Source organism: Sorghum bicolor, chromosome 9, assembly GCF_000003195.3.
Source record: "Sorghum bicolor cultivar BTx623 chromosome 9, Sorghum_bicolor_NCBIv3, whole genome shotgun sequence".
In the NCBI taxonomy this organism is placed as follows: domain Eukaryota; kingdom Viridiplantae; phylum Streptophyta; class Magnoliopsida; order Poales; family Poaceae; genus Sorghum; species Sorghum bicolor.
In genome coordinates, this window is record NC_012878.2 from 55,187,861 (window position 1) to 55,204,049 (window position 16,189).

Genomic DNA, 16,189 nt, shown 5'->3' on the forward strand with positions numbered 1-16,189 from the left:
CATGTTTCACATGATGATGTCCTTTTAGATTCAAATGATTTATGTATCTAAGTTTATGAAATATTCTAGCATCTGTAGGGCGACACATTGCTGCAATGAATATGTTGTTTGAACGACACGAGGAGGCTTGAGTTTTTGCCTCCTCAAAGTCCAAGAATAATATTGCAGTAAAATTCAAGACAACGGTGGAGAATTAGAATAGTACCAAGAGATGCCTACTTTTTGCACTGATAAAAAAAGTTGGACAAAGAAAATGACTTCAATAGTTTCTTTCAGCAGTTACGAACCATAAATCTCTCAGATCACTAGAGACTGGACCACATAGCAAAAGGGGTAAAACAGATTCACTAAATGATTGGTTTGGCGAGTGCCCTTCACACCTCCAATCATCTTCACATCTTGATAAGAGAATCTGATGTGGAGTGAAACAACCAGAAAGCCTACTGATGGAACAGATGAAAAAAGCAAATTCTAGTATATCAAATTCATGACTATGAAGGTTGAAATGAACGGACAAAATTGTCTGAATGCAAGTTAAGCAGTTGCAACCATCTCTGAATGATAAATCTGTTCATAAATGATCCTATAAGATGTTCACTATAGAACCCGACAGTGATATCACTTTCCCTTTATCAATGGAACATTCTCATGACAACATTCTTACAATAGTGTACCAACCTCAACATACAATAGGTAATGAAATATCTCGGTGGAAATTGCATGAGGAAACAATAGTAGTTTAGTATTCATTCCAAATTGTAAGTCGTTCTGGTTTTCTAGTTACATAGCTTTTGCTATGCACCTAGATATACACTATGCCTAGATACTTCGTAAAAGCTATGTATCTAAAAAGGCTAGAACAACTTACTAATTGGAATGGACAGAGTTATATTTTTTACATCACACTAAAGATTTGAAAAGTGCAACATCCATCTGTGGTGTTTATAAAAAAAAACAGCAGCAGCAAAACCACTATGATACATGCTTACACTAATGCTTCATATCTATACCTAGAAATAGATGAAATATAGTGGCTTTATTTAGAGTATGTAACATGTTATTTGTGGTGTGATCTGATATGAAACAAATGATTTTTCATAATAAATGTGATAATAGTATCATGGTCATCATACTGAAATATTGACACATGTGGTAAACTGGTAATTTCTTGCTACCTATTGTACGTTAAAATAATAATCAGTCCACTATCCACCCTTTGAGATAGTGCTCAGTTTTTCTTTTGTTCATTTCAGTTTTCTGAAAATTGCAAGAGAATGGTTTTCCTGGACGTTGGGGCTTTTCTTGAACTGTTAAGTGTTACATGCTTCATAGTTCATATAAGAGTTTACTTGATGTATCCAATGAGGAGGATAACATAGATGGTGGACCACTGTCATATGATGAGAATATGGGATTCTCTGATCATGGCCAGCAGCACCATATACATGGCACACATGGCATACATATCCTCTTGCGTACGTGTAACGAGTCTATCCTCTATTCCTCTGTCTATAGCAAATTAGCAATGGCTTCTACCAGCTGAAGATTATAGGTATTTAGCATGCCCTTCATAGGACTATAGCAGGTTAGCAGCCACGAATGCAACTTCCTGTAACTTAAACAGCATCACTTAGTGCGAATGTATGACATAAGCTTTTTACAGTCGAGGATTGGCACCACCCTCCAAAATGGCAAAAATCTCTAGTCTGTTTTGCCTTTGGGAGATCCTTGGTTTTTTTCGTATATATGTTCAATTGCCTTTTGAAACTAAGATTTCAATCCGACAGCCAAATTGAATCTGCAGGCACACTAACAAATGGTGTATGTTCCACAAGTAGTGCTGTATCATGCAATTGTATCGCTTAGTAAGAACTCGGAACCATCCACGTCCAAGCATCACCAAAAGGAGCTACATAGCACACAAGTTGAGAAATTATTCAGCGATGCACACAGCGTGCTCCTAGTGGCATTGCAACGCTAGACCGATGTTCTATTTAACTGAAAACACACAAACGAATACCCAAGTTGGGCAATCCTAGTCGAATTTGGTATTGGCAATGTGAGTCGAGTGAATACACTACCTCTTCTTAGATATCTTGATTCCTTGGTTGATGTGAAGGCACACAGCAACACATTCTCTCCAGTGACATCCATATTGGGGGGCAAAGCGGCAGCGATGGCTACACAAGGCGACACATGATTCTTGGACCGGGCCCTCCAGTAAACTCCATAAGACCATAAACAGCTGGTCCCCGATTCGCCGAGCAATCCAGCCGTCACCTGCTCACTTCATTACGGATCAGCGTGGAGCCGTGGACACAACCTAGCACCGGAATCTCTCAAAAAAAAAATCACACAAATGCTTTCGGAAAGAAATCAAAACATGGTTGAAGTTGACATAACACAAACCCGAACAGGAGCACGGGTGAGACTGAGAGTGCACGTCCCCCTTCCAGGAGAGAGGAGGAGATGGGAGGGCGAAGCGCGCGGAGGAGTGGCTACCAGCTTGAGGCCTTATGCCGCCGGCTTGACGGCGGCGAGTAGACGCCCGCTTGGGACGGCAAGGACTTTATGCGTAGCAGCGGATGGGCTCCGCGCTGCATTTTCTGAGAGGCGGCGGTCCACAGAATCGGGCTGCTGGGATAGGACGACTGGACGAGTGATGGTTGGGCCATATAGACATGGGCCCAATGTTAGAGGGAAAAGAGCAGTGGGGCCGCGACCGCCATACAGCCCAACAGAAAGGAGAGGAAACGAACCAAAGAATCGACCAAATCTCGCCTGCGTTTCTAGCGTGGTGTCTCTGTCTCCGACTCTCCGTCCCTGGCACCGGCGGCGTGATGGCGGACTGGGAGGGGATCCCGGCGCGGGAGCGGCGGCAGATGGAGGAGATCCTGCAGCTCGACATGGAGGAGCTCAACGTGGAGGTCGTCGACGACAACGACGAGGAAGAGGAGGAAGACGAGGGTGACGGCAACGAGGAGGACGACGTCGTCGATGCCTTCCTCAGGTGACTCCAAGGCCACACGGCCACCGCACAGTCCTTCCTTCAACTCCATGCGTGTATTTTACCCTTATCTTCCTTCTCCGACATTGGGGCCCCACTGTGCTGGCGTGCTGCTCCGTGTATTTGTCGTACGGATGCTGCTTACCCATTTCTTGTGGAGTTGAGGCCGAGTTGAGGCCTAGCCAGTGCAGTTAATGTTCCGCAACATTTCAAGGTAGTAATTTGGACGCTGTGGTGATCGTTAGCTTATGAAGATCCTAAGAGCCCCGAATTCAGTCTTGAAGATCTAGTGTATTTGCCTAGGATGGGGAATTTGGGGATTTCAGCTTAAAGGAACAACTCTGGAAAGCCGGGGCAGTGTTAACTTTGCATCCTTCACCGACATTTCAGATCCAATGTCATGAACTCTTGATCATTTGTGATTATTGATTCATTCTTGCAGTGCCTTGTGTTTTGATTTAAATGGAATTCATGATCAGGTGTGGTGACTGCTGAAAATTGCAGTGTAGCTTAGCATTGCTCAGCCTTACAATTTGTGTGCTTATTCACTTCATTCCTATATACAGATATTGGTGCCTTTATAGACCACCTACAAACTTATTCATAGTATTTTCGAGATGTTTGTCCAGATTTGTTTAACCATTTGAATGTTTCTATTTATCAGAGATAACAATGGAGATGGAGTGGCTAGCACCTCTGGACCTTTCACATTCAATAGGTCTCTAGCCTCATTGCACACATACCTTGGCGGTAAATGTCGTACCTAGTCTTAACATATTTATCATGCCGATTGCAAACTGTGAAGTTCTCTTTTTATATCACTCAGAGGTTGATGATACTCGGGGTAGAGTTACTCTCTTAGATGGTGGCACAGTCCTCAACTTACCAATGTTTTATCTTCAAGGTAATGACTGATTGTAGTATTCTCTCTCCTACATTCTTTCTTTTGATCATCTTGTCAATATTTATTTTATTTTATTTATTTATTTGATAATGGTCAATCTCTATATTGAGGTAAGTACACTTGCTCCAATTCCACCATACTTTCATTTATTATATTTTTTATCTGCTCTTCTAAGTTGCAGTTTGCATTTGTTTTTACATTATTTTCATCCAAGCTGGCTGGATACAATGTTTCCATATAGTTGCTAGTACTGTCTGTGGGTATGTGGAAATTTGTCTTGTAGTAGTATTATCGTGTCACAAACGTATTCATAAAGCAAATATAAGACTTGCAAAATTCAACATGCCCATGCATGGTGCCCAATAGGAACGTCCAGAAGGATTAGGGTTTCTCTTGATAATCAAGAATGTTTTGCGATTTATACTAGTTCTGCGTGATCCTTGAATGGATATGGATATCGATATGTGTAAAAACTTTGCCTTAGCTGCAAAGCCTGTGCATTAGAGATGAGACACACATGAACCAATCTTTCACTTGACTATGCAGAACTATGCATTAACAGATTGCAGCCATAATTTAAAACTGTCAGCTCTCATAAACAGTGTATCAAAAATAATGGTCCTATGCATTTTGGTTCTGCAGGTGTTGTTCTATTTCCTGGAGCTACCCTGCCTCTCAGAGTAATTGAGGATAGATTAGTAGTAACTATCGACAAAGCTTTGAGGCTGGTCGATGCTCCATGCACAATTGGTGTGGTGCGTGCCAATCATGTTAAATTCAGCTGCTAGCTTGCAACTTTTTCTTGTGGATTTTATTTGTATTGATTATGATCCAATTGTCCAGGTTCTCATGCGCCGACTCCCAAATCGTCGACATTATGCTACTGCTTCTGTTGGAACAACCGCAGAGGTCTTGCACACCTGTTTCTATTGTGATTTTTGTTTCATTTTGCAGACCAGTTAGCAATTGTTCACCAATCTTTCATGTGGTTGGATGAATTTTAGAGAACAACTGAATCATATGTATGCAAGTCCATGTGTCAATCATGTGCCCCGTGGCTAAATATTGTTGATCTTTCGTGCATAAAGCTTCAAGATTATCTCATGCGTAGTATGACTATGAGCATTAACATGTTAATAGGCATCTCGCGGGCTTCGTTCCCTTTTAGTTACTTAGTCAACATCATAAGTTGCAACAATTTCTTCTTTAAATACCCTGTTCAGCTCAGCTCATATTATTTTTGGTCACTTTATAGATACGTCAACTTGGAAGGTTGGAGGATGGTTCATTAAATGTTGTTGCCCGTGGGCAGCAACGATTTCGTCTTAGGAGGCATTGGATTGATGTTGATCGGGTGGTAAGTCTAAGCGTGTTCTTATTCTATTGAAATAGGAACATTTTAAGAATATAGCTAACTTCATTTTTGTCTTCTCAATAGGTGTGGGGTGAGGTACAAATTATTGAAGAAGATACTCCCTTGAGAACTCCTAGAGATGCATTTGCTCAGCTAGCTGCATGTAATAGCTTCAATCTGCACGCTTCGTCATCAGTCATCAGTTTGGATATGTCTCATATGAAACAAGGCCATATAGATTCAGAACTAGAGTGCGATACTCCATCACCAAACAGTAATATAAGCAACCCTTCATCAATGGATACAAGGCTGTGCCATCTAGGTTCACAGTCAAGTGACTCGATGAAATCATCCTCAGATGAAGACGGAGATTTGATGCACACACAGTTTTGGAGGCGGAAGCAACATTCTGTGAGGGAAAGTGGTGCATCAAGTCATTCAGACAACAAGACCAACATGAGCAATGAGAACAATCTTTGCTTGACGCCTCTCCAATCATTGCCGATAGCAAAAACAAGAGATGCTAAGCGGCGGCGACACTATCATGCTTACTCTAAGCAGGCTTCTCAGGCACCATTATCATTTTGGCCTCGGTGGGTATATGAAATGTATGATTCATATAAACTTGCTCGCAGCGCTGCAGGTATAGAAATCCAGTCTCATCAGCCTATTTTCTATGTCTGCAGTTTTGTAAAACTCTTTTCCTCCTGCTAAGTGCAAGCTGCCTTAGGTGTCCTTGGAATGTTTTGTCAATTGTTTTAATTACACTGTTGCCTTCGTTGCAGAGTTATGGAGACAGATAATTGCAAACCCAAGCATGGACGATCACATAAGAAAGCCAGATATTTTGTCATTTCACATCGGAAGCAAACTTCCAGTCTCAGAATCTGTGAGACAAAAACTTCTGGAGATTGATGGAATTTCATATCGCCTACAGAAAGAAATTCAGCTTCTCAAGGCCTTTAATCATATTAAATGCAGAAATTGCCAGGTAATGGTCTACTGTATCTGGAAGTGCTATTTAACGAAGTATCCTAACTAATGAACCTTTTAATTGGATTTGCTCTGTAGTTTCCATAACAAAAGGTTTTTCTGTAGTCAAATGGTATTACAGCTATGATCTTTGTTGACTAGATTTTTTGACCTTTTGGCTGCCCCTTGTCTAGTTTGAAGTTGTAGGCAGAGGCAATAGGTCTTATTGGTTAGCTGTAGCATCCTCCATGATGATTTAGTGAAAATTACATATAGATCAAGCTGGTTGATACTTCTTATGGCAAATGTTGGCCATCGCCGTACTACAAAATAAAACATACATAATTGAATCTAAGAATTTTTTAGATTATTTTTACCACCCCATTTTACTGACTTGTTTGTTTCTTCTACAGTCTCGTATAGCAAAACGTAGTGACATGGTGGTGATGTCTACTGATGGGGTTCTTGGTGCTTATGTCAACCCTCATGGTTGTGTCCATGAGACGATTACAGTCAGCAATGCAACTGGGCTAGCACTCATTGGCAATCCTTCTACAGTTCACAGCTGGTTTCCTGGGTATGATCTTGTCTCCGTTGTTCATTTTAGTGTCTGCCTTTCTCTGTAACACAACTTAAACTATGAAATTAAGTCGAAACAGTGCTACTTGCAACTCTAGTAAGTGCTTTTTCTTTGCCGTGCAGATACTCATGGACGATTGCAGCATGCATGGCCTGCGAGTCCCACATAGGCTGGCGATTCAAAGCCACCAAGAAGAATCTGCGACCCAGGTCATTTTGGGGGATCCGCAGCTCACAAATTGCAGATGACACAGTAGATCAGAGCGACTGATTCTCCAAACATCCATCCATATAAGGCCATAGTAGCAGTGAACTACTAAGCCATGTATGACCTGTTGTTCCCAATCCATCTCTTCCTGTTATCTCTTGGCATAGTAGTGACAGTAAAGTTCCTTGTAAAATAATCACTTTCTCAGGGGTGTTGTACTGTTGTAGTGCCCTGCACTGAAGGGTTTTACTGAATCCTTTCTTTTGTTGTCTAAATAAGATATCTGTTTCCATAGTACATGCATGATTTTCAATTGCAGATGTCCCATGGTGTGGCATGGGTGAAAGCCAATATCTTTTCTGTTTGGAGCCAGATAACCCTATCACTTGTAAGAAAATGCTGCCCGGATCACTCTAAGGGCCGGTGAGAAGATAGGCCCGACCCAATTTCCATAGGCCTGCAAGGTGAGAAGCTGACTAGCTCGATCTGCACTGTTGCCATTGTTGGCAGAAAGGATGATGATGGCACCATTGAGCCAGGAAGCAGCTGAGGAGGTGCCTCCAGGGCTTATGATGACTTGTTCTTGAGCCGTGCACCATCACCAATTCTGAGTTAGCCGAAAAGCTTCGTGATGTTCCCGTCAACTAACAGTTACCTGGGTCTGGGGATGGACCGGCTTATTTATTGTGGCAAACGAAATCTTTTGGTACCTGGCAAACCTGGTTTGATCAAACAAGGTGTCTACCATGGTAGGCTTTTCTCTCTCTCTCTCTTGTCTGACCACTTCCTGTTGGTCTTTGTAAAACCCTTTGTAAGACTTCTTGTTCGTCTTTTTTATTTATGTGTGCTGTAGGGGCTCAAGCCCCTCTAGTTTTACTAAAAAAAAAATGGTAGGCTTGTCTTCTTCAGTTCGCTGCTCAGTATTCAGGTGTACATATTTGAGTATGCAGAAACTGTAAGGGTGTTTGGTGCAGCAGGTGCTGTTTTTATGCAGTGAACAGCAGATGTGCTTGTACGCTTTACACTTATCCTGCTAACAATGGTGGTCCAAAAACTTTTTAAATTACCCGTCACATCATATCTTATGACACATATATGGAGCATTAAATATAGATAAAAAAATAATTAATTGTATAGTTTATTTATAATTTGCGAGACGAATCTTTTAAGTCTAATTAATTTATTTTTGGATAATAACTTGAGTGGAACTAAACAAGGCCTGAGGGCCAATGCCAACAATATCAGCCTGACAGCCTAGCTACTCAGGTCGCAAGTGTTAACAACAGTCAATGCGTATGGCATGGGCGCATGGCATCTGGCGATTCTAGGTAGTGTCCTGCCTTTTCTTTCTTTTGAGCCAGAACAGAATCTATGGAGCCACTAGCGGCTGCGCAGAGGCAGCTGACGCGCACGGGTGGCGGCACAAAAGCACGAACGAAGGAGCCAGCGAGCACTGCTTTCACCGGAGGGGAAAGCAGGAATGCACTTCCCCGCGTTGTACCCGACCTTCACGATTCGCTGGACGTGCTCAAAGGTGCAGCAGAGATGTGATGATGATTGATGAGCCACCGGACTAAATCACTGACATGTGACATCTGACGGGTGTTTTCTGTTCACTGCATAATTAGCTGATGCTACTGCTCCATGCTAACATTTTTTTTCTCGAATATGCACTGAGTGTGCATATCATTGTATTAGAAGGTAGAGAATTTTATGATACAGAGAGTGCCGTTTCCGGCCATTAGTACATGCAGGTGCTACATTTTAAAGAGAATGCAACCCAGGGTAGAAGCCGGCTACACGCGCACTAAGCGGCCGCCATAGATCCCAGATCACCGGCGCCCGCCTGAATCCAGCAGTCTGCTTCGGCTTTGATTAGTTGTAACAGGTCGCTGAAGTTTGCGCTTTGCCCTCTGAAACATCTAGCATTGCGTTCTTTCCAGACTTGCCAGGAGACAAGCGCGAACAGAGAATCAAATCCAGACCGCTGCTCACCATCAAAGAGGCAGATCGCGCCACCAGCGAACCGTAGTTGCAATGGTTGGTGGTAGCTGTCGCCTGAAAGTTCGCAGGATATGAAACCATAGCTCTCTGGAGAAGGGGCAGCTTGCAAGGATATGGTCGATGGTCTCTGTGGCTTGATCGCAAAGGTAGCAAAGCTCTCTAGCTTCTAAGCCATGCCTCGCCCTTCGCCCGTCCAGTGCCTACGCTCGAGTGCTAGCCAGAGGAAAATCTTCACTCTTAGTGGCGCCTAGGTTTTCCAGATCAGTTTGTGGCCAAACATCGGGGTGGAACCTTGATGCAACATGATGTATGCTGATTTGGCTGAGTATTTTCCGTCGGCTGTCCATCGCCAAAGGACCCGGTCTGGCTGATCGTTGAGCTGCACCGCGGCCACCGCGTTCCAGAGTTAGAGATAGTCCAGGATCGCCTGCAGCGACATACCCCCGCTGATGTTGCGCGCCCAGTTTCTGTTTTGCAGTCCGTCTTGGATAGATTGCCTCCGTCAGACTCTTCTTGGCACTAGGTGGTAGATGCATGGTGCGAGCTGGGAGACTGACTTGCCATTGTCCATGCTAACATAAATTCTTCATTTTATTCTGTTTTACGGCGGTATGGTAAGGCCGTGTTTAGTTTCTAAAGGAAAAAAATTTGCGTAGCACTTTCGTTTGTTTGTGGTAATTATTGTCTAATCATAGACTAACTAAAATCAAAAGATTTGTCTCGTAAATTTCGACCAAACTGTGTAATTAGTTTTTATTTTTGTCTATATTTAATGCTCCATGTATGTATTTAAAGATTCGATGTGACGAGAAATTTTGAAAAATTTTGAGTTTTGGGTTGGAAGTAAACAAGGCCAAAGAAGAAGAAAAAAACTAATTATGGGGAGTTTTTTTTATCTATCTTCATTGGAATTTGGAAGTTTTGTATATGTGCTGCTAAGCATGTCTTGCTGATCCGGCGAACAACCACTGATGACACATCCCCGCTTTGCATGCAGGCATTACCGCGGGTTTTGTGTAATTTGACCATCGTTTGAGTCAGTGAGTGAACAATTATGAGGTGCTTGTTCTAGGCAAGGCAAAGGTTGCGCTCGCTTCGCTGTTCATACAATCATCCTTGTTTATTCCAGGTTTATACAAGGAAATTGTTCCATGTTAAAAAAAATGTAGTTAGAAAAGGCGCTTTATTTTCAGAAACAATATTATACCTGCACAAAAAATACTCCAGGTTCATGAGAACGATTGATCCGGATTTTGGACCAAAATGTTCTAGGGTTATGCGAAAAATTTTCCATATTCAAAATAAAAATGTTCTTTTTTTGAACCCATTACCAAGATAACGGAAATACAACGAGTGTTATCCCAGATACATGAGAGGAGCAAAAGCTAGAAAACCAAGAACTAAGAACGAACCGTAGCCAGCTTACCAAGCACTCACACATCTCAGCAAACACCACCTTAACCCTACAGAAAAGCATAGAGCTCGACTGCAGAACATCCAAGCCACAGTACCAACAAACCAAAGATAGATCCTAAGATAGCAATAGCATAGAGAGGCCTATTACAAAAGATCAGGCAAAACAAACGCCACTTAACATCCTTCAGCCACGTCTTCAAGTCTTCCTTTAGTATGTGACTGTCACTCTTCATTCTGACGATCCTTCTCTGTGTCCTGCAACAACAAACAGCTTTCCTTCCGAGGTCTTTTGTTCAACAGATCAGTTGCAATCCTCAGCATAGTGGTAGCTCCTTCTTCCAGCGCCTCCTTATCCATACCTTCATATAAACCTGCCCAGTAACTCATAAGGGCACATGCATGGCATATAATTGAGATAGGGTTAAGAATCATTTTGTTCTCAAAACCAGTGTTTTCAAGACGTCCGATTAATCGCGACTAATCGTCCTGGACGGTTGGAGGTACTCGACCAGGGCCTCCGACTTGGCCAGAACGACCAGGAAACTGGTCGTCCGATTAGTCGTCGTCCAGTCGCGATTAATCGTCCGTCCAGGTTGTCTGGCGTCCAGTCAGGAGATGGTCCAGTCAGTAGATGGGCTGCATCTTAGAGTTTGGGCCTAGCTAGCTGCCTTATATTTTGGCCCAAGCCCATTAGAGTTTATGTTGTCTACCCCTCACTCATTTTAGCACAACACATTCATACCTCTCCTCTCCTCCCGTCCAGCAACAGCAGCCACCCCCATTGCTGCCCTCCTCTCCTCTCCACTCCTCTCCTCCCTTCTGTCTCCCAGCTGCTCCTCCTCTCCTCTCCTCCCTTCCGTCTCCCAGCTTCTCCTCCCTCCCTTCCAGCTGCCCTCCCTCTCTTCCCTGCAAGCGTGCAGCTGCTGCTGCAAGCCTGCAGCTGTGCAAGGGAGGAAAGGGCTCTGCAGCTTTATTTTTCTATAATTTCAGTTTGGCAGCAGCAGCCAGCAAGACAAGAAAGGGCTCTGCAGCAGCCAGGTAAGTGGCCAGCTTATGTAGACTCTAGAGCCTAGAACACGTATATATATATGGTATAATGTGTATTGTATATAGCTACATAATATATGTGGTATATATCAGTCCCCATATGTGTAGGGACGACCAGGACGTCCAGGGGACTCGTCCAGGGTCGATTAATCGTCCTGGACGACGACTAATCGTCCTGGACGACCTGGACTGTCCCCCGGTGTCCAGACACGACCAGCCGTCTTGAAAACATTGCTCAAAACAGATTTTATTTCTTGCTTTCCATATCGCCCAACAAATGGACGCTATCCCAATAGTATGAAATTTTTTCCCAGCTGGTAACCATCTCTCACACCAGACTCAGCATTGATCCAAAGTCTTAGATACATTAGTAGCCCCAAAACAAACAGCTACGGTTGCCCAAATCACTTTTAGCAGTGCTACATTGAAATAACAGATGATTAACAGTTTCAGGTTGAGAACAAAAATAGCAAGTGGGTTCTCCTTTCCACTTTCGTTTTATCATGTTATCTTTTGTTAAAATTGCGTTATTAAGAGCCAACCACAAGAAGATTTTTAATTTCTCAGGGATTTTCCCTTTCCAGATTTGTTTATAGTAACGACCAGACTCATTAACAGTTAAAGCATTGTAAAGTGATTTAACAGAAAAAATTTCTTTTTTCCCAAATTTCCATCTCTCATACTAAAACAAAACACCGAGACATCATGTAAAATCTTTGACCAATCTATCCGCCATTTATCAATCAGCCATCTACTGAAACTTACAGAGTTATAATTTTGTTTTACCTTGTCAATAGAAATATTTTTTTGAAGGCACATAAAAATGTTCTAGATTCACGAGAACAATTGATCCATAATTAGAAAAAAAATGTTTTAGGTTTACCAATTTACAGAAACAATCGATCTCTATTAAGAAAAAAATCTTCTAGATTCACAGGAAAATGTCTGTTAAAAAAAAAGTTCTAGGTTGAAGAAAAGTGTTCTAGATTCGTTAGAATAGTTTCGTGAAAATTGTTTCATGTTCAAAGAGAAGTTTTGTAACATCACGAGGAAACAAGTGCCACCTTGATAAAATATTTCCCCCCTTTTCTCATTTACAGTGTTCCTATAAATTATTATTATGGTTTCTCTATTTTAAAAACAAATTGCAATTTACAAACCAGGAAGAATATAAAAACAAAAAAGTAAAAAAAAAGGGGGGGGTGGGGGGGGGGGGGGGCAAGGAACGGCCCATGTCGCAGAAGGCCCGTGCGGGTGCGCTTGCTCCACGCCTCCACCTCGGCCGCCATTCTCCCTCCTCGCGTGCTCTCTCTCACGTCGGCTACCGCCGCCGCCCTCCGCCAGCTTCCCAGCATCCCAGGTCTTCGTCAGGCCCTTCTCCGGCGAGAGCACTCAGGTATGCCCGCCCCTTCTCTTCCCTCCCTGTCGTGCGAAACCGAGCACCCAAAGCCTAACCTAAGCTATTCTGATTATTTGTAAACGGATCTGATCTAATTGCAACTTGCAAGTGTATACATGTACTGTTATGCCTGCTAATTTCGATTATCTTGCAAAAGATTTTTTTGGGTGTATTGTGTGCATCCATTTCTTTTAGGCTGTTCGGTTGACAAGTTTTGAATCCATTCATGGATTTAAGACAGGGTGATAAATCCTTTGATCCTCCCTAATCCCTCATTTCAAACCTTGTGCTCGGAAATGACAGGGATTGAGACTCTGTCAACCATATTACAACAGCTTCACTTCAACGATTTAAATATGCAAGTCTTTTTGCGGCCAAACTTGAAGAGGTCACAAAATAGTATATTGCATTAGCTTTACTCCGATAAGCAATAAGTAGAAATGTAAAAGCTGAAACGCTTATATTAGAATGGTGCCTATGTTCTCTACTTATTGCAGCTACAGGACATGCAAAGATTCTGAACAACCTCGGCATATGATCCACCTTTGTTTGAGTAAGGCATGGATTTGTTGGTGATAGGTAGGAGACAAAGTAGAAAAGTCACCACTGTTACCAGTGCTGCTCCGTCTGTCTACAGTGTCAAAGATTAACAGTCAACCATTTGTGTGCTCAAGGGGAAATAATAAACACTGAAACTGAAATTATGTTTTGTGAATGTTTGGTGATAGTAGTAACAGATTCAATCTTCTATTATCCGTAGTATTGTAATAACAACTATATGTCTTCTTTCAATAAGTTATAAACAAACTTAATGGATCACTGGCACATTCTAGAAAAAAATAAAAAATAGCATTTAGATTAAGTCATATGCTAGAAAACACAATACATAGTGAATGCAGCTGTATCTCGGCCTAAAGCTCCAAGCTAACTAATGCCCATTTCATTTCTTAACCATATCAGGGCAGATTCTTTGATCCCCATGATAAGCACTCAAATAAATTTCCCTGTTTTCTGGATTCTTGAAGACCCCATATGCTTTGGCCTTCTCCAATCATTTCCAATGTGTTGAGAACAGATATGTGTCATTTGACTGAGAAATCATCGCCTTGAGAAGATCTCCTTTTCTTTTTGCTAATTGTGCAGCCTCGTCCTCATGTCAAGATATCTGTCCATCAGTCCTTCTATGTCACCACTCTTTCTCTGTCGTTTTGGTTCTTTTTCGTGGCTGTTTCTTGATGCAACTTCAACACTTCTTGGTAGACTTGCAGCTTCTTCCTGTTCAGTTGGCTGCACACTTGCATCAGCTTCTTCCCATATTATACATACACTGTCATTTGCTTTGATGGTATTGTCAATTAATGTGAAACTCTTTAGCTGCTAGTGGATCATAGTCTGTTCAACAAGCACCTCCATTCAATATTATTTGACATTTCAGACACCCAAATTGGCTTGCGATTAGTTGTATTTTTCTGTAAGAATGTGAGGTGATAATGACTGGAGGGAATACTGTCATACTATCAGTTGTATTTTGCTGTAAGAAATGTCAAAGTGATGATGACTGGAGTGAATACTGTCATACTGCCTATCTAGTCACCTTTCATCTCCAATTCATCAACATTTATCATGTACTCGTACATCTTGCTGATTTTGACCACATAATAATAATAACAATGTTGTTTGCCTTCATGCCCTGCTGCACAGATCGTGAACCTCTACAGCCTAAAGATGGCGGGATTCAGAAGCCTTGCACCCAAGACCAGGAACCTGGTGGTGGCTGGGGGACTGTCTGCCTTCGTGCTCGGGGTCTACTACTACACCATGAGAGCAGTGGGAGGCACGGACGAGCTGCAGGTGGCGATTGACAAGTTTGAGGAGATGAAGAAGAAGGACGCTGCCAGAAACTCCAACCCAGGAGGATCATAAACACGCCCTTCCCTTCTCTGTACTAAACTTGGATCTGCAGGCTGACATGAATGATGCGATAGTCAAGTCGCTCAATAGACCAAAACCATGCATGCTTCTGCTACTGTGTAATAAGTAATGGGTGGTGCTCGTTATCAGAAGATAGAGCTTGACAGCTTGTGCTTTGAGGAGAGATGTACACTCGAATGTTTTGATCCTAATATAAAGTGGCCGCAATGTCTGAATTTTCCTGATATAACTCCTTCCCAGAATTATACTCCTTTGCCAAAAGACCATCCATCTCCTGCAATAGAGTGTTTGCTGTGAACCCTCCTTCTGGCCTCTTCAGTTTACCCCTTTCAGTCCAAGCTTTTGCCCAATTTCAAGCGCTGCAGCAAATCCTACGGAATCGAGATCTCAACAGCAATTTTGATATCTGGACTTATATTTGGGGAAATAGTTCTTTCACATCCAAACAGGCCTATAATCATTTAAGGGGAACCATTGCGGCAGTCCCAATCTTCAACTGGATTTGGAGATCTTCTTGCCGGCCAAAGCACAAGGTGTTTTTCTGGCTCCTTGTACAAGACAGGGTCAGCACCAGAAACTTGCTGAGAAGAAACATAACTTGCTGAGAAGAAAACATATGTTTCGAAAACATATGTTTCTCCCATCCTACAACTGCATCTTGTGCAATGAAAACTGTGAAGAAAGTGTGGATCACTTATTCTTGGATTGTAACTTCTCCAGAGATTGCTGGGCTCTGATTGGCCTAGCAGTGATTAGCTCTCCTGACCTGATTCAAAAATTTGAAAGTCTCAAATCACATATTGCGAGAAACTTCTTCATGGAGATTATTATCATCATGTGCTGGACCATTTGGACTGTTAGAAATGATGTCATTTTCAGAGGCATTCCACCCAGCAGCCTTCGTGGTTTAGAAATCTTCAGGAACATCTTCAAACAACTCCTTTGGAGGACGAAGAAAAAATATTTCCCAGCTATTGAGCTATGGCTAGAGCAAAATATGTAATTTTCTTTATTTTCTTTGTTTCTTTCTTTGTATCCTGAATTTTTTTTCCTTTTCTCCCTTTTCCTTTTGAATCTGTAAGATGACATGTGGTAGACTTTGGTTTCCAGACGGAAATTTTGTCGAATAATACGTATTTGCTTGTGTGATTCCCTTTCTCCAGCTCTGTGGTCAGGAATGAACAACCACTTAATTTCATAACTGGTGGTTCATTTGCAGTTGTGCACTCGGACTCTCGGACACGTGGTGGATAACACTTACTGACCCATGAGTCCATCCGTGAAACCAAAGTGTACCCTGTTAGTTTACCGCGGGCTTTCTGTGATTTGACCAGCGAGCAATTATACCATGACTAATTCCTCTCTTC

At 42.3% G+C, this 16,189-nt stretch overlaps 2 protein-coding genes across 2 annotated transcripts; both read left to right on the forward strand.

Annotated features, from left to right (window-relative positions):
* Positions 2,700 to 7,337, forward strand: LOC8068946 (protein cereblon). Its single transcript, XM_002440055.2, has 10 exons — positions 2,700 to 3,010; positions 3,672 to 3,757; positions 3,834 to 3,911; positions 4,554 to 4,666; positions 4,755 to 4,820; positions 5,167 to 5,268; positions 5,350 to 5,908; positions 6,051 to 6,256; positions 6,651 to 6,814; positions 6,940 to 7,337. The coding sequence occupies exons 1-10, from the start codon at positions 2,841 to 2,843 to the stop codon at positions 7,085 to 7,087; spliced, it is 1,692 nt and encodes a 563-aa protein (XP_002440100.1). The 5' UTR covers positions 2,700 to 2,840; the 3' UTR covers positions 7,088 to 7,337.
* On the forward strand, positions 12,699 to 15,048 carry LOC8082998. Its single transcript, XM_021446875.1, has 2 exons — positions 12,699 to 12,887; positions 14,592 to 15,048. The coding sequence occupies exon 2, from the start codon at positions 14,616 to 14,618 to the stop codon at positions 14,811 to 14,813; it is 198 nt and encodes a 65-aa protein (XP_021302550.1). The 5' UTR covers positions 12,699 to 12,887; positions 14,592 to 14,615; the 3' UTR covers positions 14,814 to 15,048.

Coding starts and splice junctions, on each gene's coding strand:
- LOC8068946 (XM_002440055.2), top strand. CDS start 2,841: ATGGCGGACTGGGAGGGGATCCCGGCGCGGGAGCGGCGGCAGATGGAG. Junction 3,011..3,671: donor GTCGTCGATGCCTTCCTCAG/GTGACTCCAAGG, acceptor TCTATTTATCAG/AGATAACAATGGAGATGGAG. Junction 3,758..3,833: donor ATTGCACACATACCTTGGCG/GTAAATGTCGTA, acceptor TATATCACTCAG/AGGTTGATGATACTCGGGGT.
- LOC8082998 (XM_021446875.1), top strand. CDS start 14,616: ATGGCGGGATTCAGAAGCCTTGCACCCAAGACCAGGAACCTGGTGGTG.